This window comes from Syngnathoides biaculeatus, chromosome 10 (genome assembly GCF_019802595.1).
Source record: "Syngnathoides biaculeatus isolate LvHL_M chromosome 10, ASM1980259v1, whole genome shotgun sequence".
NCBI lineage: Eukaryota > Metazoa > Chordata > Actinopteri > Syngnathiformes > Syngnathidae > Syngnathoides > Syngnathoides biaculeatus.
In genome coordinates, this window is record NC_084649.1 from 15,950,589 (window position 1) to 15,974,123 (window position 23,535).

At 42.8% G+C, this 23,535-nt stretch overlaps 1 protein-coding gene and 1 long non-coding RNA gene across 3 annotated transcripts in view; one reads left to right on the forward strand and one right to left on the reverse strand.

Moving 5' to 3' along the window:
• Positions 1-827: 827 nt before the first annotated feature.
• skib (v-ski avian sarcoma viral oncogene homolog b) overlaps positions 828-23,535 on the reverse strand; it is a 56,291-nt gene continuing 33,583 nt past the window's right edge. The window contains exons 2-7 of the mRNA XM_061832254.1: positions 5,512-5,625; positions 5,195-5,298; positions 4,825-5,021; positions 3,689-3,969; positions 2,682-2,912; positions 828-2,508 (exon numbers count right to left, since the gene is read on the reverse strand). Coding sequence (XP_061688238.1) covers positions 2,341-2,508; positions 2,682-2,912; positions 3,689-3,969; positions 4,825-5,021; positions 5,195-5,298; positions 5,512-5,625 — 1,095 coding nt within the window. The 3' untranslated portion in view covers positions 828-2,340. The remainder of the gene's footprint in view (positions 2,509-2,681; positions 2,913-3,688; positions 3,970-4,824; positions 5,022-5,194; positions 5,299-5,511; positions 5,626-23,535) is intronic.
• The window catches only part of LOC133507332 (uncharacterized), a 43,743-nt gene continuing 32,249 nt past the window's right edge, over positions 12,042-23,535 (forward strand). The window contains exons 1-3 of one of the 2 annotated variants that reach the window (XR_009796799.1): positions 12,042-12,839; positions 12,960-13,064; positions 13,161-13,227. This is a non-coding gene — a long non-coding RNA (uncharacterized LOC133507332). Of the gene's footprint in view, positions 13,065-13,160; positions 13,228-23,535 lie in introns of both variants that reach the window. The other variant, XR_009796798.1, reaches the window with a different exon arrangement.

Sequence of the window (23,535 nt, forward strand, 5' to 3'; positions counted from 1 at the left end):
TCTGATTTAAGGATTGACGTGATTATATAGTATGCCAAGAGTGAAACAGTTTTTGCTATATTTTGTGCTTTAATTCAATGGACATGTGTTGCTTCAACATTGGTGCTATCAAATATCTGGCTCTTATTACAATGTTTGATTACCTCTCCAATAAAATCTTTCAATTTAAAAACTTTTCTTTTTTTATGTGCAGTATAAATGTACATATTCATAACAATACATTATATAGTTCATATGTTCCCTCGGAAAGCATTTTTCATGGGTGAACCTAAAACGTTAGCCTCTGAAACTAAAGTATAAAATAACTAAAATAGCTGGCTACATTTGCTGATTTATGTACATAAATTATTTTGTACCAGTAACACGTTTAGACGTTGACAAATCAATTTCTCGAAAATGTGTTGAGAAGTGAGCAAGTTGTAATTTATTCGTCCATTTTAAGAAGGCTACATGCATTGCCTTTGACACGAAAGTTGCCCTTACCAATATGGCCTCCACATAGCATGTTAGTTAGCTGGACCCTTACAGCATGGTGGCAATTCTCATTTGTAGTTCTAACACAATGACGTTTTGTTTGTTTAAATTGAATTTTAGCATTAAGCTAAACTACCAAAACTATGTTGGTCTTTGGAATACAGAACGTGTAATATCATTTTTTTCCCCAATTTAGTTTAACAGTAAACCTCAACTGGGAACGGCAGCAAACAGGTTGAAACTTCTTTTTTTCTTTTGAAGAAGAAGAAGAATTGTTCACTATTTGGCAAACTGCTGCTTTTTGTGATGTGAGTTCACTTCCAAAGATTTATTTATATATTTTTTTTCAGTCAGATAGCTTAATTGCAGTTCAAAAATGCCTTTACGGGTTGACTGCATTGTACATCAGCATTCACAGATGACAAAACAACTCTCGAGAGCACTTTCTCTTTGACTTAGATTTTTAATTGGTATTATACACATTTTCTGAAGGGGGGTAAAAACAAAGAAGAAAACAAGTGAATTAAGCCTATATCCAAACCAAAACCACAAGAGCTACAGTAAGAAAACTGCGAGTGCTATATAACACTGTACCCAACAAATACTGAGCCAGGGTAACATGATGATGAAGTTGGTAAGACATACACGTGTTTCTCGTCTAAACTAGGCCTGATTTCTACTCTAAATCCGAGTGGCAAGTACAGACATTTTAATTGTTTCAGATTTTTGGTCAGTAGCGTCAATATATATCTTTCATAATACTCTATCTCAAATAAACAATCAAAGGTAACGTATTTTGATGGGTTTCGTCCAAAGTCTGTTAAATGCCCTGTTTGTGTGATACTAAGCTGTTTTCAAAATCCAAATATAGTCTCTTTTTGGTTTCAAGTAAGAGCACAACAAAAAAAAAAAAAATCCAGGAGCAAGCGACAAAATCTTATTTACAATATTGTTGTATTTACATCAGAGCATACTGAGTGAATGAGTGTTTCATTTGAATTTGTCTAAATCATGTAACAGGCGGGCGCAACGTTGTTCAAAAAGTGCAATTCCTTGTTTCTTTTTTTTTTGTTTTTCCTGAAGTAAAAAAATATATGCTCATTTTGCATTTTTTTATATACGTAGAAATGCTGTTCATATAAACGCCATTTGTTGATTTAAGAGCCCTAAAAACAAATGCTTTCAAATGAGCCATAGAAACATAATTACAGTACTAAATACAAAAAACAGAGGTACCGCATTCCAAAGAAAACGAAAAAAAAAAAAAAAAATTCTCATTTTGCGTGTGTGTGTGCCTTTTAGGAGAGCATTAATTGCTGATATGAGAGCATATTTTTTTTTTAAAAATAAGAATGTACAAGAACATATTAAGCTGAGTTATATTATATATATATATATATATATATATATATAATATAAAAAGCGTCCAATACTTCGGCTTTAAATGCGTACACGTCGGTATATGGCTGCTTTTCTCGCCTATGAAATAAACAAGCAATATAGGCTATCTTTAAAAGTACATCCTCTACAGTATATATATATATATAAAAGCAAGCTGATATTAAAAGCGAATAGTGGTAAACGGGTGTCCCTTGGGTCCAGTGGTCTGCAGCGACACCTTGGAGTGTACCAATACTTTTTGTGGCACCAATGTTGACTGTGTGACTATTCCCTTCATATTCAAGTAAGTGTGATGTGGCCTCTCTCCAAATTAGCTTATAGCAAAAAACAGTCACCGATGGAGTCCTGGACATCATGCGCTCTCATCCAGTTTTCTTTTCCTAAAAACCTCATCCTTTGCATTCATCATACATCCATAAAAGTACTCTTTCAATTGTTCTTTTTTGGGGGGGCGGGATCTCCATTTTAGGACGGAGCAGTGCACGGCGTCGTATCCTGCGCCGCCAGCTGGGACTGCAGGTCTCGGACCGCGGTCTCCAGGCTCTGCCGGGCCTCCTGTTCCTGCTGCAGCTCCCGTCGCAGCTGCTCGCGGTCCGCCTCGGCCTGCCGGAGCTGAGAGTGCAGCTCGTCGATCTGTCGCGAAAAGGATCGGAGGTAAAACACACTTTCCAGTTCAACCTTTTTCACTTCTGCAGCAAAAGTGTGCGCTACGCAGTACAGAGGTCGGTATTTGAGCAAAGAAGGTATAAAGTGTTCCGAGTCGTTCTACCCTGACCGAGGACAGTCGCCTCCCCTGAGCCTCTCACCTGGGCGGCGTACTTGACGCGGAGTCTCTCGGCCTCGCATCCTTTGTCGCAGCCCCGCTGCTGCCTCTCGTGTTCCAGTTCTCGCTTGAGTCGGCCGCACGCCTCCTCCGCCTCCCTCGTCTTCCTCTCCCAGTCCACTCGGAGGCGCTCGATCTCTTTCCGCAGGTTCCTCTTGGCCTCCACGGCCTCACGTAGGCGGCCTTTCTTCGCCACTCTCACGAACTCCAACTCCTGCCAAAACGAGCGCCAATCCCTTGTGATTTCATATCTCACCTTCGTATCTTACGCTTGTGATTTTTTTGAGTGCACTTCAGTTGTATTTGACTTTTAAGTACAAGACACTTGGATTTAACCCTTGTGAACAGTACCCCAGGCACCCCCCAAACATTTGTTTGGGTAGTATTTTTTAATTTATGTGGAATATATTTTGGATGAATCAGTACTTAAGTGCAGATTTTTATTTTCCTATACTTGAGTGCAGTCTTGATGTTCAAACCATATTACACTAGTTTGGCTTACAATAATATTAAATACACTTTTTAGGATTCAAGTCTCCATATTGTATGTATACACATATGTATATCGAGTGTACAATAACGTACTCCCCTTATTTCAATATAAAATTAGCTTCAAACAAGTGAAAATGGTCTAAATCCAAGGTAATGACATCATTGCATGGCAATGAGTTTGTCTTTTTTGTGTAGTTATTCTGTATATATTATATTCTTGTTTTTTTCTAACTCAAAGGAAAAGATGACCATATAAGTCAATAATGCGTTGAATAAATATATTATGCTTATAGTTATTTTTATTATCAGTGGCGAGGCTTGCCCTAATTTGGGTTATCTACCAAACTGTTTTTTCCATTTCTAAAAGGTTTCATCAAATTTCAGAAAGGTACTCTTTAAAATTTGGTCTTGGGCTCAGCCCACTCAAAGTATTTGACCTGGTCTCGCTTCTGCTTCATTGTATTTTGATTTTCCACACAGACACACGTGATTGGCTACCTGCTGAAGGTTGCGTTTAGCCTGTATGGCGGCCGCCAGCTTCTCCTCTTGCTTCAGCCGCATCTTGACCACCTCCTGCAGGAGTTTCTCTCGAGTCTCTTTGGTGTCCACACCGGTATAGAGCGTCTGTCTCAGGGCGTCCATCTCGGGGCAGGCAGGCCCTGAGAGCCAGGTTGAAGCCTCACGGGGGGGAGAGGCACTTGCGGTCTGGGGGGTCAGCGTCTGAGGGCCACCGTTGCAGGCTGAGGGGGGTGAAGCGAGGGAGGAGGGCAGCAACGCACCTGCGGAGAAATGCTCGCAGTTACGGATGTGCAATTTTACAACAAATGTTCTCATTATATTTAATAATTAATTATGTAGTCTGCGATTGGCTGGCAAGCAATTCAGGCTGTACCCCGCTTCCTGCCTGTTGACAGCTGGGATAGGCTCCAGCACCCCCTGCGACCCTCGTGAAGATAAACGGCAAAAGAAAATGGATGGTTGGATAATTATGTAGTATTTTTAGAATATATTTTGAAGAAACATTTTAAATATAATTTGTGTAGTATTTAGTATTATTAGACATTTTGTAGTACTATTTTACAATAAATCTGTAATCTTTTTTTTTTTTTTACAAAAAATCTCGTAATTTTTTTTTTAAACAATTTACATTTTATAGTACTGTACATGTTCAGGTGATTGATAATGTTTATAAATTACATAAAGATGTAATTTTTAGTAAAACAAAATCTTGTCGAAATTTTTCACATTTTGTAATATTTCTTATAATCTCATGAGTGATTTTAATAATACATTTTGTAATTTTGCATAACAAATTCTCCATTATTTTTCATTTTAAAAATAATTTTCGCATTCAGTTTGCATTGTAAATGTAGTGTTTTTTAATAGTAAATATAGTATTTTCAATGTTAGATTTTGTAGTATTTTTAAAGAAATTAATCTTGCAACACTTTATTATAAAATCTTTCCAGCATCATAGCGCTGTTAATGTCTACTTCCGAACACTTGGTGGCGCCATTGCACAGTGATCACTTGAGCCACTTCCTGTGCGCTTTCTTTCTAGTACTCAACGCAACTTTTGAACGGTAAATGATGGACTTTGTTCAGCCTTCGTCGCTATGACAGAATGGACTCACGATCATCGCAGTCATCCACGTCGATCTCCCCATCCGTGTCCATATCGCCGGGGTGGGGTGCTGCAGCTTGCGTGTCGCCATTGGGCACCTCTTGTTGGATGGTTGAAAGCCCCCTGCCATGAGCGTGGCTGTTGTCAGGATGCACCAGAGGGCCCGCGGGAGCTTGTGCCAAAGTCTCCTGACTCTTAAAATTGGACCTACAAAGGCAACCGGGTTCCATTTCAAGCATGGGTGGGCAAAATATGGCCACACACGCCTTTAAATTTTTAAGAATCCTTTCCTCAAATTTGTCACTTCCGAATGACCCGGCTCTTGAGCGCCCACCCCGGCCGGCTTTTAACCATTTCCGCTATCATTTTTGACAACTCACCTCTCGTGCTCACTCTGAACTGCCGATTTCTCCTTCTCGGACGCTTTTGGAGACCAAGGCCGGAACGCCGAAGGCCTCTGCTTGAGCTGGACTTGTTTCAGGTCCTGGAAACCAAAACGGCAAGCGTGAGTCATGATGAAGCAAAACCGTTCAAGTTTTCAAATGGCCGTGACTGACACACTCAAAGATTCATTGAATAATTCCTCGTGATTGTTATTGGCCGATCATCGCCAATAATAGGAGGTCGTGCGTCATCGCTTTCAAATTTGCATCTAACGCCAAACGCACGTGTCACACTCGGCGGCCTGTTTACCAACCTTGTGCGTGGACTTGGACAGCGACTGCAGCCACTCGGCTTTGCGTTCGCTGTCAGCTGACGGAGATTGCAATTTTTCCAGTTTCGGCCGCTTGGCTGCGACGGGGCTCAGCGACTGCGTGGGATGGGGGGGGGGGGGTGAGGAGGAGGCGTTAAATGGCGGAGATCCTTTCACACATGAAAACAGAAGCGCACGTGTGATATGAATAACATCCCTGCATATTTAGACCGTCTGATCTCATTAAGGTCGTGGGTTAGCTGGAGCCTATCCCAGCCGGCTTTGGGTGAGAGAGAAGCGGCGTACCGAGACCGACACGTACGTTAACATTGACATAAATTAAAAACTTTTTATTCTAACTAGCGGTGGTACGCACGATTAACTTAGCTAGCAATGTTCACTTCACGGTATACATTCAGAAGTCACTCACATTTTACGAGCGCGTTTGCGCCATCCCACTCGCAAATCTGCACAGTCGAGCACGAAAAATCATCCGGGTAAAATTTGTCACGAGCAGAAATAATAGATATTGAAAGACGTCGCTTATTTTGTGTACGCTTGATGTCCTAATTTACATGTTTATTTCATAAACGTTGTTAACAAAACAAGCCTGCTCCAAAACAATCAGTATTCACCCAGAAACAGGAAATGCAAGTTAACTGTACCGAGTATGTACGGAAGTGACACCAAAAGCGCATGTTCCGAGCTGCTTCACGTACTGCGAGCGCATTTACGTCGAAAGTCAGCAACATAATGAGGCGTGTCAGAGGGAATTCAGTTAGATTAGGGGTGCTCAATGCGTCGATCGCGAGGCAGTTTTGGTTGATCGTGTAATGGGGTGCCTCCCCCCCAAAAAAAGTCGTTCGACTATCATCCACCTTGTCGCTTGATTAAAGTGTGGCCAATACATCAAGCGCACGAACACAAGGCGCGTTCTAGCAAGCCAGCCTCCTATTTACGGCAGTCGCGGCGATGCAACAATAGTTGGAAAAACCCATTACCCTTGATTTCTGATTCCAAAACTAGTTCATACATTTCATGTGTAAATATGATTTTCATGGTTTCAGTCATAGGCCGTTCGTGTTTATTCCTTGACAGGCCAGTGCATTTAACTTTTTTCAGATAGTTTGTCAGATCAAGAATTTTTATTGATGAAAAATTTTAAATGCCGTTTTATATCATGTTTGACTCATATCAGTTGAAATTGGAAATGATCATTTCTGAGTTTGAAATTTGTGTTTTCTATTTTAGTTATGTATTTCTTTATTTTATTTTTAATTAACAGCTATATTATGTTACTCTAGTAAGTTATTTTAAGATCTTGAGATTCCATCCCTAATCACACCTGCAACTTTATATCTGCGGGCATGACTGACGAGACCTGTACATTTTGAGCGACTGTGTTCAGTGTGCTAGTACACACGTTGCACTTTATTTTGAGATAATCCCAAACTTTGGACATTTTCTACCTTTTCCTTTCCTACTCACAAATCTCGCTACCGGAGTAACATTTGTCTGAATGAGTTTAGGTTCAGCGCACCGTTCTGCGATATAGTGAAAAGTCTGTGATCTAAAGTGAGATATGTATCATTGAAAAATCTACAATAACGTGAAACGGCAAAAAGTGGCCCGTTATACCTCAGGAATAAAATGACTAAAATGAAAAGCATGAGGCCACGTGCATCATCGCTAGCTCAGGTATGATGTGCCAGACCTGACTTAACACCTCCCACCCTTGAGCGCACTGTACCAGACACACACACACACACACACACACACACACCACACACACACACACACACACACACACACACACACACACACGCTCCTACACATGCACCCACGCACACATATGCACGTCGACACTCGCACCAACCAAGCAAATCTCGCAGAGCTTTGTGTGTGAAAGCTGTGAGACGTGATTCATGGCGAGCAGAGCTTCTCACTTAATGCTAAATGAGGTTTGTCTCCCATTTGCATTGGCGCACAGGAACGGGAACATGAGCAGGATCAGGCACGCTCTTCCCCCATTAAGTATTTCCGAACCGCAGGGTTGCGGGCTGGCAGAGGTCCGTGGGGCATTTGGTACTGGGGAGCACAGAGACACTGAGATCCTCTGTTCTTTGCTGAGGTTTTTTTTTTTTTTTTTTTTTTTGCCTATTCAGTGTTTTTGGTCTGTGCAACATTATTGCTTTGGTGCCATCTGGTAGCATCTTGGTGTTATGGTGTGAGTTAAGGAGCTTAATTTAGACAAAACTAGCTCAGCTTGTGGCATGTTGGAGCAATCATTAGAAAATGGAAGTTAAACATGACGGGCAATCTCATTCGGAGTGGAGCCCCTTGCAAGATATCACCTCATGGGGTCTCAATGATCCTTAGAAAGGTGAGGAATCAGCCCAGGACTACACGACAGAACTTGGTCAATGACCTGAAAAGAGCTGGGACCACCGTTTCCAAGGTGACTGTTGGTAATACACTAAGACGTCATGGTTTGAAATCGCGCATGGCACGGAAGGTTCCCCTGCTTAAACCAGCGCACGTCGAGGACCGTCTTAAGTTTGCCAATGACCATTTGGATGATACAGAGGAGTCATGGGAGACAGTTTTGTGTTCAAATGAGACCAAAATGGAACTTCTTGGTCATAATGCCACAAACCGTGTTTGGAGGAAGGCAAATGATGAGTTCCATCCCAAGAACACCATCCCTACTGTGAAGCATGGCGGTGGTAGCATCTTGCTTTGGGGTTTTTTTTCTGCACATGGGAGAGGATGACCACGGCCATATATTGTGAGACTTTTGGGAACAACCTCTTTCCCTCAGTTACAGCATTGAAGATGGGTCGTGGCTGCCTCTTTCAACATAACAATGACCCGAAGCACATAGCCAGGAAAACCAAGGAGTGGCTCCGTAAGATGCATATCAAGGTTCTGGCGTGGCCTAGCCAGTCTCCAGACCTAAACCCAATAGAAAATCTTTGGAGGGAGCTGAAACTCCGTGTTTCTCAGCGACAGCCCAGAAACCTGTCTAATCTAGAGAAGAACTGTGTTGAGAAGTGGGCCAAAATCCCTCCTGCAGTGTGTGCAAACCTGGTGAACAACTATAGGAAACGTTTGACCTCTGTAATTGCAAACAAAGGCTACTGTACCAAATATTAACATTGGTTTTCTCAGGTGTTCAGATATTTATTTGCAGCTGTATCAAACAAATAAATCATGAAAAAAATCATACATTGTGATTTCTGGATTTTTCCTTTTAGATGATCTCTCTCACGGTGGACATGGACCTACGATGAAAATTTCCGACCCCTCCGTGATTTCTAAGTGGGAGAACTTGCAATATAGCAGGGTGTTCAAATACTTATTTCCTTCACTGTATATATACAGTATATATACGAAAAAAAATCCGTGTTACCTCTAAACGTTCACCAACTCATTGAAGAGAAACATGCGCTGGGCTGCGACTACTTTATGATATGATTCTATGACGGCCGTCAAATTACGGCATGAGTAGGAACTGGTCCGTGGGGTGAAACGAGTTGGGGGCCGCTGGTTTAGGTGATGGAAACGCTTGACATGAGCTGGAGGCGGAACGTCATGGGAGTGAGTAAGCGAGCAGCAGGCCTGTGCGGGCCTCCACGTTCCGCCAAGGTAAACACATCCTCTCGTGTGACAAGTGCGGACCTGCAGGCTAAGGAAGTTCTCCGTATCGCAACATCTGCCGTCCCCACACGTCACTGCGGCGTTCGAACATCCCTTTCTGCAGCTGCGTGTAACGTTGCATTCTCTCTTTTTTTTTTTTGGCTGAGCTGCACAAGCGTTTAAGGGCAATTAGTTTAATGGGCCCGTGACTCCATGTTGAAGACTTCGTGTGGTCTGACGGCGCCTCGACTGGGAGGGGTGAAAGCCGTGGTGGCTGCAGTCCAGACCAACAGATCCACACACCTACATTTTCTACTCTTTTCAAAGCACATCACAGTGACTTAATAGTCACTTCCTGGGGGCCAAACCACTACTTTGACACTAACCTTATCTGAACCTTCAAAAGTATCAGCACCTTCAGTTATCATTGGCCGCACCTCACGGAGATTTGCCATAAGGCAGGCAAGTCCCAACAGTCCGCGTGCAAGTTCACATTTTAAGGGGTGGAAAAATTCTAGCAATCGGATCCCACCTGAGGAAACCAGGACGGGTACTATGGATTTAGTTGTACTCTTTGGGAGTTTGGTGCACAGAGCACAACTTTGCAACGATATTGTATGTGTTCAGATTTAGTGTTTATGGAACAGTTTTTGTCATCTCGACATGGGCCAAAACTGTTGTCTTGTCCTTCTATGTTGTTGAAGCTGTGACCTATTTTTCAAAAGGGCGCAGGGTCACAAATTGTCTCCAAATAATCGGGTTTGGCTGACTTAAAACGCAGCCATCCATCAATCCGTTTTCTATTTAATTTGTCCTCATTGGGCTTGGTGTAAAAGTGGAGCCTATCCGATTTGATTTTGGCAGAGAGGACCCGCGTCCGCCCCGGATTGCCCGTCAGTCGCTCACTGGGCGCATACAAGACATGTCAAGCAACCATTCACACTCACACACGTGGAGACGATAGCGTGACCCTAACATGCATGTTTTTGAAATGCGGGAGGAAGCCAGAGTAAGTGGAGAAAACCAAGCACGTACCGAGGACAACTTACAAACTCGGCACAGGAAGGCTTGAGCTGAGATTGAACCTACGAACTATTAGCCGGTTTGTTGTATAAAATCCAATCGGGCTGCATTTTTAAAACAGTTGGCATTGTCATTCTGCCTATTCATGCTCTACTTGGAGCGTTGCACAAGACGTTTGTCTGGACACTCCCCTTCTGTCTGTCTGACACGTCTCCTCGACCTGTTTAACCAGTCACCACTTTACACATACACGGTACAGTACACACACACACGCAAGCGCTCACACACTGTTTGTCTTGTCTTGTACGAGTTCATTTTTGAACCCAGACTGCACGCCCTCCGTAACGGTCCTCTCACCTTCCCCCCCAACTCGAGGGTTTGTAAAGTTTTAGTGTTTCATTACGTGCTACGACAAAGGATGACGGTGGCAATTTCTACTGTGACATTTTTTTTTTTTTTTTGCGTCCGCGGGAAGGTTTCCCCAGACATAACAAGAGGCCCGAAAGCAGACACTCCCCAGACACCACTAGGGACCCGCATGGCTAAATGCGACGCTGACCTCACGGGCTTCAAAGACATAGCTTGGCCCGGGAGTCATAACATGTCTTGTGCTGCATGTCCCGGTGGTTAAATGACCAACACCGCCCCCTCCCCCCAACAACAACAACCAGGAAGTAGCATGTCAGCTAACAAAACAAAAAAATGGTTTGCTTCCATTGTCTGATCTAATCTCTTCCGAACCAGAAAGTGGCATGCCAGCCTAAAAGAAATCAATAAATACAGCAATGGTGGCCAGACACCTGGCTAGCATTGGTTCTAAAAGGTTCTCTATGGAAGTCTATTGGTTCTCTGGCTAGCTATGCTGGTGGCTGGCATGTCTGCCATCGAGTTATCGCGTTCTGGGTTTGAATATCAGATTGCATGTTCACCCTGTGATTTCTCAGGATACTTGGCTTTCTGGCAAATTCCAAAAATGTTAGGTTCATTGAAGACTCTAACTTGTGTATAAGTGCGACTGGAATTTTGTCCTCGTGCGCACTGCAGTTGACAGATGACAAGTGACTTGCCAAATCTCAACATTGATTGGCTCGCTCTGTGTACTAATAACGACAGATGATATAGAAATGGATGGTTATTTTATCCCATTTTCTTTTTTTGCCGAAAATCATAATTGGTAGTGGCAGCACAGTGCATCAGTCGGTAAAGCGTTGGCCTCACAGTTCTGAGGACCCGGGTTCGATCCCGGCCCCGCCTGTGTGGAGTTGGCATGTTCTCCCCGTGCCTGTATGGGTTTTCTCCGGGCACTCCAGTTTCCTCCCGTATCCCAAAAACATGCAACATTAATTGGACACTAAATTGCCCCTAGGTGTGATTGTGAGTGCGGCTGTTTGTCTCAATGTGCCCTGCGATTGGCTAGCAACCAGTTCAGGGTGTACCCCGCCTCCTGCCCGTTGACAGCTGGGATAGGCTCCAGCACTCCCATGATCCTCGTGAGGATAAGCGGCTAAGAAAATGGATGGATGAATGAATAATTGGTAGGCCCTAGATAATACTAGTGAAGACAAGCAGTATTATATCTATGTATAAGAACAAATGCAGCAATTTTGTATTGTATTTTATGCTGCTTTTGCCGTTTGAATTTCTCTATTTTTCCATTTTAATAACAATGGAACTGCTTCTCCCACTTCAGAATCAAAAATGGTACAATCGTCGTTCATCATCCTCTGTAAACCAGGAAGTAGCGCGCTAACATGAAAATGGAAGGACAAAGAAAAATACAGCAATTTATGGGTTTTTCCGCCACATCTATTTGCTCTTTTTGCTGTTTCAGTCACAATGGAAAATTGTATCTTAACGCCAGAATAAAAAAATGGGAAAGCCCTGTCATCTTTCATCACCCGTCATGAACCAGGAAGAGAATACTAACTTCAAATTTTTTATTTTTGGGCCACCCCCATCCCATAAGCAAAAATGGTGTCCTTCGATGTCTTACGATTAACAATGTCCCAATTACTGCACCCCATGATATAGTTTTCCACCGTCTGGCTTGTTGAAATATTTTTGGTTGGGGAAATAAAGGGCAAAACCTCAGAGACTGAAGGGGAAGCACAGCGCCAACTACGGCAACGGAGGAAAACAGCGCGGCCTGCAAACACCAAACCAAAACCCTCCTTTGCTCAGCGCCGTATCGCGCCGGAGACTTCGCAGCCCGCCTGCCTCCTCAGACTTCCTGTGGCCGAGTGAGCGAGTCCCCTGTGGGAACCGGAGTGGGAGGGAGGTGGGCCGAGGGAGCGGGAACACAGAGGAAACAGTGAGCTGCAGGAATGTTTACTTGAAGGCCAAGTCCAACCTCCCCCCCACCCCTTCACGTCTTTAGGACTCCATTCAAGCTTTGGCCTTTTCAACTGACCATTGTATGATATGGCTTTGAGGTGCTTTAATGAAGCGGCCTTTCAAAGCAAATCTGCAGGCTAAACAAGACTCTAATAGCCGCCCGGGCCAGAGCAGACATGCTTTATTTTTTAATTAGAGCCGCTCTGCGATTCCAGGGGTGGGCCTCACGTCACAAACGTATTGATTCGCCGGCATAGTTGAGGAATCATCTTTTTGTTCATATTTTGCCAAGTGGAGCATTGCCAAAGATAGCGCGAAGCTTCTCGACCGTGGACGTAGCATCGCTAGAATCGCTAGCGTCACGAGAAATGTCAACTTTTTCCAGTTTTATGTGAAATTGTTTGAAAACACTTTTTTAAAAAATGATAAATAAGTCGATCAATCAATCTGTGAAGGCGCTCCCCTGTATGGAGATGGTGGTGTCCAGTGCATGCTGTAGATTGTCCATAACAGACAGAAGCTTGTTCAGTGTTCTCCTTTCTGCACAGATTATCCATCATGTATGACCACGTAGAACTTTTTTTTTTCTTTTTGAGCTTGCTAATTTTTTTGACCAACAAAGTCTAAAGACAGTTTCTGATTGTCTTGTCTTGCAGGACCTTTGTAGCCCTTAATGGCTCTTTAGCTGGATCTCCTGACATCGCTTCCTCGACATGAACATGGGTAAGTCTCACCTTACATACATATATATGTATACATAATGAATTTACAGCTACAAAAAAAATCTTAATTTTTATGATTAAACAATGTAGTAATTTGCGTTTCTCATTTATTTATTTTCGCTGAATTTCTTTTACATCTTGAACTTAAAAACGATACTGTTCAGCCCTGGACACAAACCGTACACGTGATGTATTTTTTCAACTATCATGACTTTTAAGTAAAGTGCTTTGTCACATAAATATATTTTTCCGCATTCACTGTTATTATTATTATTTTTAATAGTAGTAGTCATAGCAATTTTTTTTTCTTTTTGATTGACTGGTCAGAATGTTGCAAAGCTGCTGGTGGTCAAGTGATATTAACAGTGATAATTCCCAGAGCGAAAGTAAAACAAACAAATAAATATATGAAGTATATACTGTGTACATATTTAAAACCCGTTTTCTTACATTCCAGTTTCCTCCCACATCCCAAAAACATGCAACATTAATTGGACACTCTAAATCGCCCCTCGACGTGATTGTGATTGTGGCTGTTTATCTCTATGTGCCCTGTGATTGGCTGGCGACCAGTCCAGGGTGTACCCCGCCTCCTGCCTGTAGACAGCTGGGATAGGCTCCAGCACTCCCCAAGATCCTCGTGAGGATAAGCGGCAAAGAAAATGGATGGATGTATAAAACCTCTCAAAATATGTCCTTGCAAGGAAATGCCTTTGTCCTCATTACTTTTACACGTCATAGCAATGACAGGAGGACTCACCCAGCAACTGTTGCGGCGCGTAAAACAAGCAAACAAACAAACAAACAACCAAAGTAAAGAAAGTTATCTCAGGAGCCCAACATCAGTCGGATCTTATCCGTCGAGACGGAAATAGTCTCCCCCAGCTGAACTTCCTGGGGCGACGACTCTCGCGCCGTACCGTCGCCCCGGCTTCTGCTTTAACAACCGAGAAGACACAACAGTTTCGGATGACGGCTTCCTTCCCTCCACTAACCCCACCGGCGTAATCCCCCAACTCCACGTGCACTTGATTGGGGGGGGCGGGGGGGGGGGGGGAGACACTGTCTCCCCTCAAGGACACGCCAACTGGCACGGCTCATTCAGGAAACGGCATCCCTGTTTGGGAAGGTCCGCTCGTCGTCATCGGATCCCCCCCGCGGTTTGCCGGATGCGTCCTCGCTATCACTTGTAGGACTTTGCGTTATATAAAGTCCGCTGTGGTCACCTTGCAACAGTTGGAGGATGGTCTGGGGTGTCTAACCAAAATGTCCGTGAAACTCCATCCCAGCGTTCTGCTTTAATTTCCCCTCTCTTAAGCTTATTCCCTAGCGCTTCTACTTTTAGGGTCATGGTGTTTATGTAGCTGCACCCGGCCATGACAGCCCTGACGCACACATACGGGGGGTGGGGTGGGGGGAGAGCCTCAGGGGCTTGACATGAGGTCGGCATTACAGCCAAGCTTATTGGATTGTCCTAATTGCCTTTGGGCTCGAGACTGGATGAGATGCCGAGTCGAGAGGAAACGCCGGCCCTAAAAAAGGCGCGACATGCGACGCAACCGCTTAACAGCCCACATGTCTCCATCCGAGCGTCGGACTTTATTCCAGTATAGCTGTAACCATCCAAATCACAGGAAACAAAATCAGGAAATATTTTACGTTTGTTGTCCATTCAATAATTTTCGAAAACATCATTCCGGTCACGTGTGTTCTGTCGCATCTGACTTTGGGTGAGAGCGACTCACACCGCCTTGGACTGTTCAGCACCCAATCGCAGGGCACATATAGACAAACCACCTATGGACCATTTAGCCACTCAATTGACCAGGGGGGCTAACTCCATTTTTGTCACTTTTCAGTGCAGAAATGAATCTTGTTTTTCTTCTAGCATAATTGCCCAAGTCCTATTTAACTTACTGTCACATTCCATCCATCCATCCATCCATCCATCCATCCATCCATCCATCCATCCATCCATCCATCCATCCATCCATCCATTTTCTTTTGCCGCTTATCCTCACGAGGGTCGCGGGAAGTGCTGGAGCCTATCCCAGCTGTCAACGGGCAGGAGGCAGGGTACACCCTGAACTGGTTGCCAGCCAATCGCAGGGCACATGGAGACAAACAGCCACACTCACAATCACACCTTGGGGCAATTTAGAGTGTCCAATTAATGTTGCATGTTTTTGGGATGTGGGAGGAAACCGGAGCACCCGGAGGAGACCCAGGCAGGCACGGGTAGATCATGCAAACTCCACACAGTCAGAGCCGGGATCGAACCCGGGACCACAGAACTGTGAGGCTGACAGTTTACCAGCTGATCCACCGTGCCGCCCTGTTACATTATCAATAAAAATAAAAAAAAATGTGCATGCTAAAAAAAATTACCTATCTTTAAGTCAGTGCACTTTAGCTTGTCAATCATCCAGGTCAATTTGTTTTCTGAAAACTTTCAAAAATGACTTTGGCAACTATGTTATTAGGCTGACAGGTGAATACTGGTTTAATCAATGTTTAGTTCCAGTTTTGGCGTAGGGAGGCCATCTATTTTTGCATTCAGTCCCATTTGACGCGTGTTTGGACTTAGACCATCATTCGATTAAACCTGTATTGGCAACCGTAATACTCTCCTGCGAATGACAAAAATGGCCTTAGCCCACTCGAGTTCTTAGTAGCTCAATTTAGTCGTCAGTAATCCTGACATGCATACAGAGGTGGAATCTATCCCAGTTGAATTTGGAGGGGAGAAGCAGGTTGACTTTGGAATGGCTAATTCCATTTTTGTCATTTTTATCTCGCAGGAATGAATTGAGAGGGAGCTTATCGTCACGAGGATTACTTCCAATTTTGACATAGAGTGGGCAGCCCATTATAGCACGCAGACCTTTTATTTTTAACTGGGGTACCAGTGCATCTGCACGTTAGTTTGTCTATGTAATGTTAGTATGTCTAAATCAGATAAATAACTGTATGAGCCAAAATTTTCTTCAACTAAATCACAACAAAACCGAGACAATTGTTTTTGGCAATAAAGAAAAGAGAATTATTGTTAGTAAACACTTGGACTCTCTATCTTTAAAAACCAAAGACCAAGTCTGAAACCTTGGTGTTCTGATTGATTCCGACCTGACTTTCAACAATCATATCAGATCAATCACAAAAACTGCTTTCTACCATCTGAAAAACATATCCAGAGTGAAGTCTTGTATGTGTCAAACAGAGCAGGAAAAGCTCATCCATGCTCAAGTAGACTTGACTATTGTAATGGTCTTCTGACTGGACTCCCCCAAAATAGTATTAAACAGCTGCAGCTCATTCAGAATAATGGTGCTCGCGTTCTGACCAAAACAAAGCGGTCCGAGCATATAACTCCAACCCTAAAGTCCTTGCACTGGCTTCCAGTCAGCTTTAGAATAGATTTTAAAGTTCTGCTACTGGTCGATAAATCACTATATGATTTAGGTCTTGAATACAGAAAAGAAATGCTTACGGAATACGAACCCAGTTGAGCTCTGAGATCGGCTGACTCAGGTCAAATAGTGGAGCGCAGAGTCCAAAGCAAACAGGGTGAAGCAGCATTTAGCTATTATAATACGCTGCACACAAATGGAAGAAGTTGCCAACAGAGGTGAGGTTAGCCCCAAGTGTCAATGTTTTTAAATCCAGGTTGAAAACTCTTCTTTTTTTTTCCCATGCTTTTTAGAATATATCCAGTTTTTGATCATATTAGTTGCACTGTGTGCGTCTTTTTTAAAAATATTTTGTCATTTTTATTGTTTTTATCCCATTTTAAATGTTATATCTCTTTCTTTTCAAATGCCTTTAATCAAGCACATTGAGTTACCTCGTGTATGAAGTGTGCTATACGTATAAATTTGCTTTGCTTTGCTTTAGTATGGGTAAATGTCTTCATCTTTCAAAAAATATTCATAGATTGGACTCGTTTGAACTTAGACCACTATTGAACTAAACATTTTGTCGCAGTCAGTAGCTGCGGAAAACACAAAACTCACTAGAATAAACACTTCAATCGAGTAGCTCTCCGACAGTGTCAAATGTGAGCATATTTATAGTAATGGCTCTTGTATTGGATCTCATTAAAACTCAACCAAGTGCCCTGGAAGCGTCCTGGTTCACGGGCGATCATAATATAATCAAACCTCTTCTCCTTTCTTTGTTGTCATAATAAAAAAGCGTGTAGTGTTATTTGGCCCGGACGATTAACGACCCTTCTGCGCGCCGAATCAAAAGCGAGACATTCCGATTGAGGTCCAAACACGGCGACCATAACAACGGGACGTGCTCACCTGCCTGTTGACGGAGGCGTCCCGTGTCATGACGCATGACCTCACCGCATTTGGAGCTCGTAAGTCATTTCAACAGAAGCGGCGAGCCCTGAACCAAGGCGGCCGGTAACCGATATGTCCGCAATTGGGACGTTATTAGCGCCGGCGTGTTGGTCAAAGTTATTTTTGGAGGACAAAACGTTTGGCGAGTATTAATAGATGCGTGGTGGCAAATTCGCCAGAGAGAGGCACGATTTGTGGAGGACACTTGATTAGGAACACCTGCACAGTCAAATGCGGGAACTGCCCGACCTCGGTGCTGTGGGAAATTCTCCAATTTCACCAAATTGGTTTGAAAATTATTATTAATTTGTTCCAAATAATCTATGGTAAACTTGCTAGGTCCTGAAGAACTATGTCGAAGTGAATTGAGGGAGCCCTTTGCCGTCATCTTGTGGCATCTTTAGGCAATTATGAAGCCCTATGGCGGGTAACCGTCCTTTGCTTGCAAATTTTTGTTGTTTTCTGACAGGGCTCCGTCCCACTCCCCTGCAAATTGAGGGTGTTACAGGCACAACAGGTCCACTAGATGGCAGATGCGACAATTAACCTGTTTAACTGTTACCATTCATACAACAGAATAGCTTCGTGGTTAACAAGCCCAGATTTCAGATAGAGGGTATAAAGACCATCTTTACTGCAACGTACATTATACTTTATGTACGTGATGCGATATTTTTTTTCGGTGCTGTGTGATGTTTCGCTCATGTAAAATCGGTGGCTTGGCTCAATAAAGGTTGGAAAGCACGTGTGTAATTTGTATCCAATTCAAGAACCATTTTCTGCTTTTACCAGCTTGGTTTTGACCGGTATGGTCGGAGTAGGTATTCATTTAACAATATGTTTATTAGTACAAAGTTTTAGGAAGCTTACGTGACAGCAGCTCGTCTTTTGAGAGCTTCCAATGACTGTGTTGACAGTATCCATATTATGCTAATGAATATTGTTGTGGCTCTCATCCAGATTGACAGTAAACCCCAGCGGGGACCTGTCAATCCCATCTAATCGCCTAAAAGGGACTGTTTTTGACGAGGAAAATGATTGATTTCATGTAATATTATTACATTGATCGAAAGATAATTTTTTTTTTTTTTTAAGAAAACGATCCATCTCTTTTAATGTATTCTGGCAGAGACCTCACATGCCCAGTTTATTCAAAATGGAACAACAATTTATGGACAATTGAGCTAACGCAGACCTCGAGTGGGCTGATGTAATTTTGGTCAAAATTTGGGGACATAAATGAGCACAGAAAGGGTTAGATCAAATGAATACAGGGATAAATTGAGGTTTAATTCCAATTTTGACATATAAGTCCTTCTTTTAAGATTGGGTGCCAGTACATCTGCATTTCAATACAGGTGAATGTTATCTTGCATGAAATATTGATAGATTAGATGGAGATATGCAATTAGACCGCTATTGCACTACACTCTCAACAGCAGTCATTGGGCGGTACCCATAAAACTTCACTGTACTAAAATAATATCCATCCATCTATTTTCTGAGCCGCTTATCCTCACAAGGGTCGCGGGGAATGCTGGAGGCTATCTCAGCTGTCAACGGACAGGAGGCGGGGTACACCCTGAACAGGTTGTAAGCCAATCGCAGGGCACATGGAGACAAACAGCCGCACTCACTATCTCACCTACAGGCAATTTTATTTGTCCAATTAACGTTGCATGTTTTTGGGATGTGGGAGGAAACCGGAATGCCCGGAGAAAACCCACGCAGGCACGGCAAGAACCCTAACCCTAACTCCACACAGGTGGGGGCGGGATTGAACCCGGGTCCTCAGAACTGTGAGGCCAACGCTTTCCAGGTGCGGCACCATGCCGCCACGAAGATAATAATAATATTAATAAAAGTCCACTAGTTCTCAGTGGTGACTATACTAATATTAATTGTTATTTTCATGTTTTATTTTCCTCTCAATCAATTTGTTTATTTTCATGATCTTTTAAAGCACACTCTGGTTTCTTTCAGACAAACCCATACAGTGATGCAATTGAATTACGAGGGGCGATAACTTAGAGAATTATTTATGAGCTTTAACTAAAACACGCGCGCACGCGCACCCTCTTGCTTTTCTGCTTCTTTTCACATTTAGCACGATTGCAATGCAGAAGCAGCTGTGATGTTAAGCAGGAGGCTGCAGGGGGTGAAGGTTAGAGAGAGAAAGATCTGACCTCCTCTTATTATTACTTATTTCATTATTACTTCTTCTGCTTTCCGTGCAGAGCCGCGCAAATTGCAAATCCGCTGGAGCGAGCACCGCGGCGCTTCCTCTGATTCTTTTATTTCCAGACTTGCGCTCCATACGTGTCCGTGTGTGCATGTGCGTGCCTCCACAGAACTTGATCTCTGCGCCACACCAGTGCCAACGCCATCTTGGCTATGCGAGCTTAATCCCTTGGCATTATACTGACCCTCATCTGGTGCTCGGCCGGCGGTGCGCAGCTCGTGTTCAGCTCACCGACCTCGACCCTCGCGTTCGCCGCAGTGCAATCGTAATTGCTCATTTTTGCAGGCTGAACTCCATTATTATTGTTTGACCGCTAAAATAAATACTGTATAATCTCAATACTTTGCCCTAAAAATAAAAAAAAAAATAGTAACAATGGCTATATTAAGACCAATATATGGTTTCTCAATAATGTGGTGCCTTACTATCGATCAGCGATAATGTAATCCATTAAATGTATCACAAATCGATATCTGTGTATTACCCTAAAACAGTTTGGTTTTTAAACAAAAGTCTTGATTTTTGACTTGAGCATATCGAAACTTGTCAGTGATATAATACGCTAACTGTATAGATTCTTTTGTTCCAGTCTTTATAGTACAGAGTAACTGAAGATATTAATTGAATGGTGTGTTTGTGTTTGCATAGTTAACAAAAAAATTGAAATAAAATAGCGATGTTTGACCACAATGTATGGAAATATTTTTTTCTGCCATAACACACATTTTGACCTATGATGCAAGATGAAGAACGACCCATTCCAACTGAGTCACAAATGGGTAATGTGTGTGTTTTACGAGGGAATCGTTGCCCCCCCCCCCTTATAAAAGAGGAGCGGAACAAGATGGTGGTTTCTCACTCTCTGCCCTCAAAAACCGCAATTCTCCTCCTCTCATCTGTCTGTTTTGTAGACTGCAAAACATTGGTTGGTGCGTGTAAGCCCCCACTGCCTCCCCCCCTCCCCCAAACAAAAACAAAACACACTCCGCTCCACACAGCAAGACAGCGACATCACTGTCTGACTGGCTGAGATTTTAATCCGGCAGATTAATTCTAATGTCATGGCAAAGGAGGCCCAAAGACGATTAAAATGTCACCGGATAACCTCGCAGCAACCCAAACAGTAACAGCTCCAAACACACACACGCACGCACACACACACAGAAAGTATCAGTGGCAACAGCAGGTACTGGATCACACCTCTTAGAAGAGGCCCAGGCACAACAGGTCCATCTTATCCCCCGGGGAGTGTCGAGACTTCTCAGTCTAGGAGTTGGACGGGCCGCAGGGACACATGGGCACGTCCCATTGTTCACCGCCAGGGGCAAAGCTAAGCCCCTTAATGATGCTCGGGCCGAGACCCTGACCACGTTTTAGTTCCGTGAAACAGTTTTGAAAACAAAAGCTTGCGTGAGGTTAAAGCACCATGCAATGAAAACAAAAATGATTACATATTCCTATTTTGTTTTTTTTTATAATGGAGACAAGCAGTGGAGCAAATGGTCGGATGGATGCGGGCTACTAAAAGTAAAGTATAAAGTATAACTTTAAATATATTTTTAAAAAAATTAAAAGTGCCAAAACAAATATGTGAGTTTTTCTTTTTTTTTTTTTTTAAATCAAACCACCATGAAAAAACATGTAATCTGTTCAAAGTCAAAAGCATCACGCAACGAGAAAAACATCCTGGATTTAAATAAAATGTTTTGGATTAAAAAATGCTCAGTTAAATTTCAGAAAAGATTGCTGTTCCCTTTTTTATTGTGAAAAAAACATGCAATGAAAAACAATATAACCAGCATTTTTAAAAAATCTTATATTTTAAAGATTTTTTTAAGGCGGCATCCAACTAAAGAAAATGTTTTCTAAGTTGAAAATAAGGCACGATTGAATGAAAACAAATCTAGGACATTTTGTATTTCACATTTTAAGAAAGAATCATACAATGAAAAATGAAATAATCTAAAATTTTTACATGAATTTTATACATTTTATATGTATTTTTTTTCATTTTATTTTAAATCATGATGCATTTGACAAATACTAAATATGGGACATTTTTGGACAACAAATATTAGATCTGCTTTTTAAATGGAGTTTGATTTAAAAAAAATATATACATTTTAGTAACTTTTTTTTGTTTTTAAATGAAAACAAGAAAATGCCCTGAAAAAATTCCATTCAGTGAGCATGAATAGGAAATAAAAGATGTAAAAGATCAATCAGAGTTAGCGTTGCTTTTTTGTTTTGCAACAAATGAAGAGTTGTTTTATGTTTCCTAAAACGGCTTCCAAAATGTCTCGCCTGTGGCCTCTTATATAAATTCACACAAGCAATTTGATTGTACCAAGCGACACGCAGACATTTTGGTGAGCCAAAGGGATGTCGAGGACTGGAATTTTATTTTTAAAAATATCAAAACACAAAAACAGATCAGAAGTCAGCTGCGCTGCGGTTTTGCAACGTCGCGTCTAGTAAGATGAGCCGCATGACCGCATGCAACCCCGCACCCCCCACCCCCACCCCTCGCCGTGAACCGCGAACGCACTGCTCAAAACCAGTCGGTGGGGAGGAAGGCAGGTGGCAGGTTTATTTGGAAAGATGAAAAAGGGATGAATACCGGAGGTTAAGAAGCACGGGGGGATAGAGTTGGCTTGGGAGGAGGGGTCGAGGGAGGTGGTGGTGGGGGTGTAAAATCCATCAGAGGTGAAGTTAGGGTCGCTGCTCCCTCAGGGTCCCGTCTGATGTCATTTCACCAACATAGTGTCCGTCATGAGAATGGCTTCGGAGCTAATTAGTTGAACCAGAGTCATAAATTCTGTGGAAATTTATGGACATCTTTCCGGCCTTTTCTGCTCAATGCGGCCTTCCCGGTCATCAAAAAGCCCCTTGTGATCGTCGCAGACAAGGGCTTTTGTTCAAGTAGCTTTGACCTTCCTTTCCTTTTACGGCCCAGCATTTTTTTTAAACGATTATTATTATTGTCATTATCATTCTATCTAACGTCTTATTTTAATTCTCCATCCCTGGTGAGCTGGAGGCGATATTAGAACCACGTGTTCTAGGCGGTACCCCTGCCCCAATATTCCTGGCCGCAGGATATGCACCGCCGCAATATCATTGGCTGCTGTATCCCAAGCACCGCCTACTGCTTCCAGATGGAAAAATTATGATGTGACTAAAGTGCGGCTGCGTTAATATGAATCCCACTAACCAAAACCCATGCGAATGCTAACCCCAAGATAGCCCCAAACCATAACAAATGTATTTTGTTTTTATTTTGTACAAATGTCATATGCATTTGGAGCGGTCATCTCGTTATATCGGCGAAGCTAATCATGTTGCAGCTGGGCGTGGCCCGTCTCGAGCAAGTGTCGGATTCCGAATAAGGCTAGATGGAGGCCAACCCGATGACTCTGGGCTAGAGGCGGGGTCCACCTTGGACTGGTCGCCACACATTTGTTGGACTATAATTTTTGAAATCGTACAAGTAGTAACAATTCAATTCCGATTTGGTAGTCATTCGGTGACGTCAATGCTAATCATGCGTTGGATTCCAGGGGGCGAGTCCGAGCCTTACCGCAAATGCAATTTTAATCAAAGTACTGTTTTTTTTTTTTTTGCTGAGTGCTGACACATGCAATGTTTGGGTTTAATTTCCCCGTGAGAATATAAAAAAATGTACTGTACATATTTTGGACTTTGTGTGGGCAGCAAG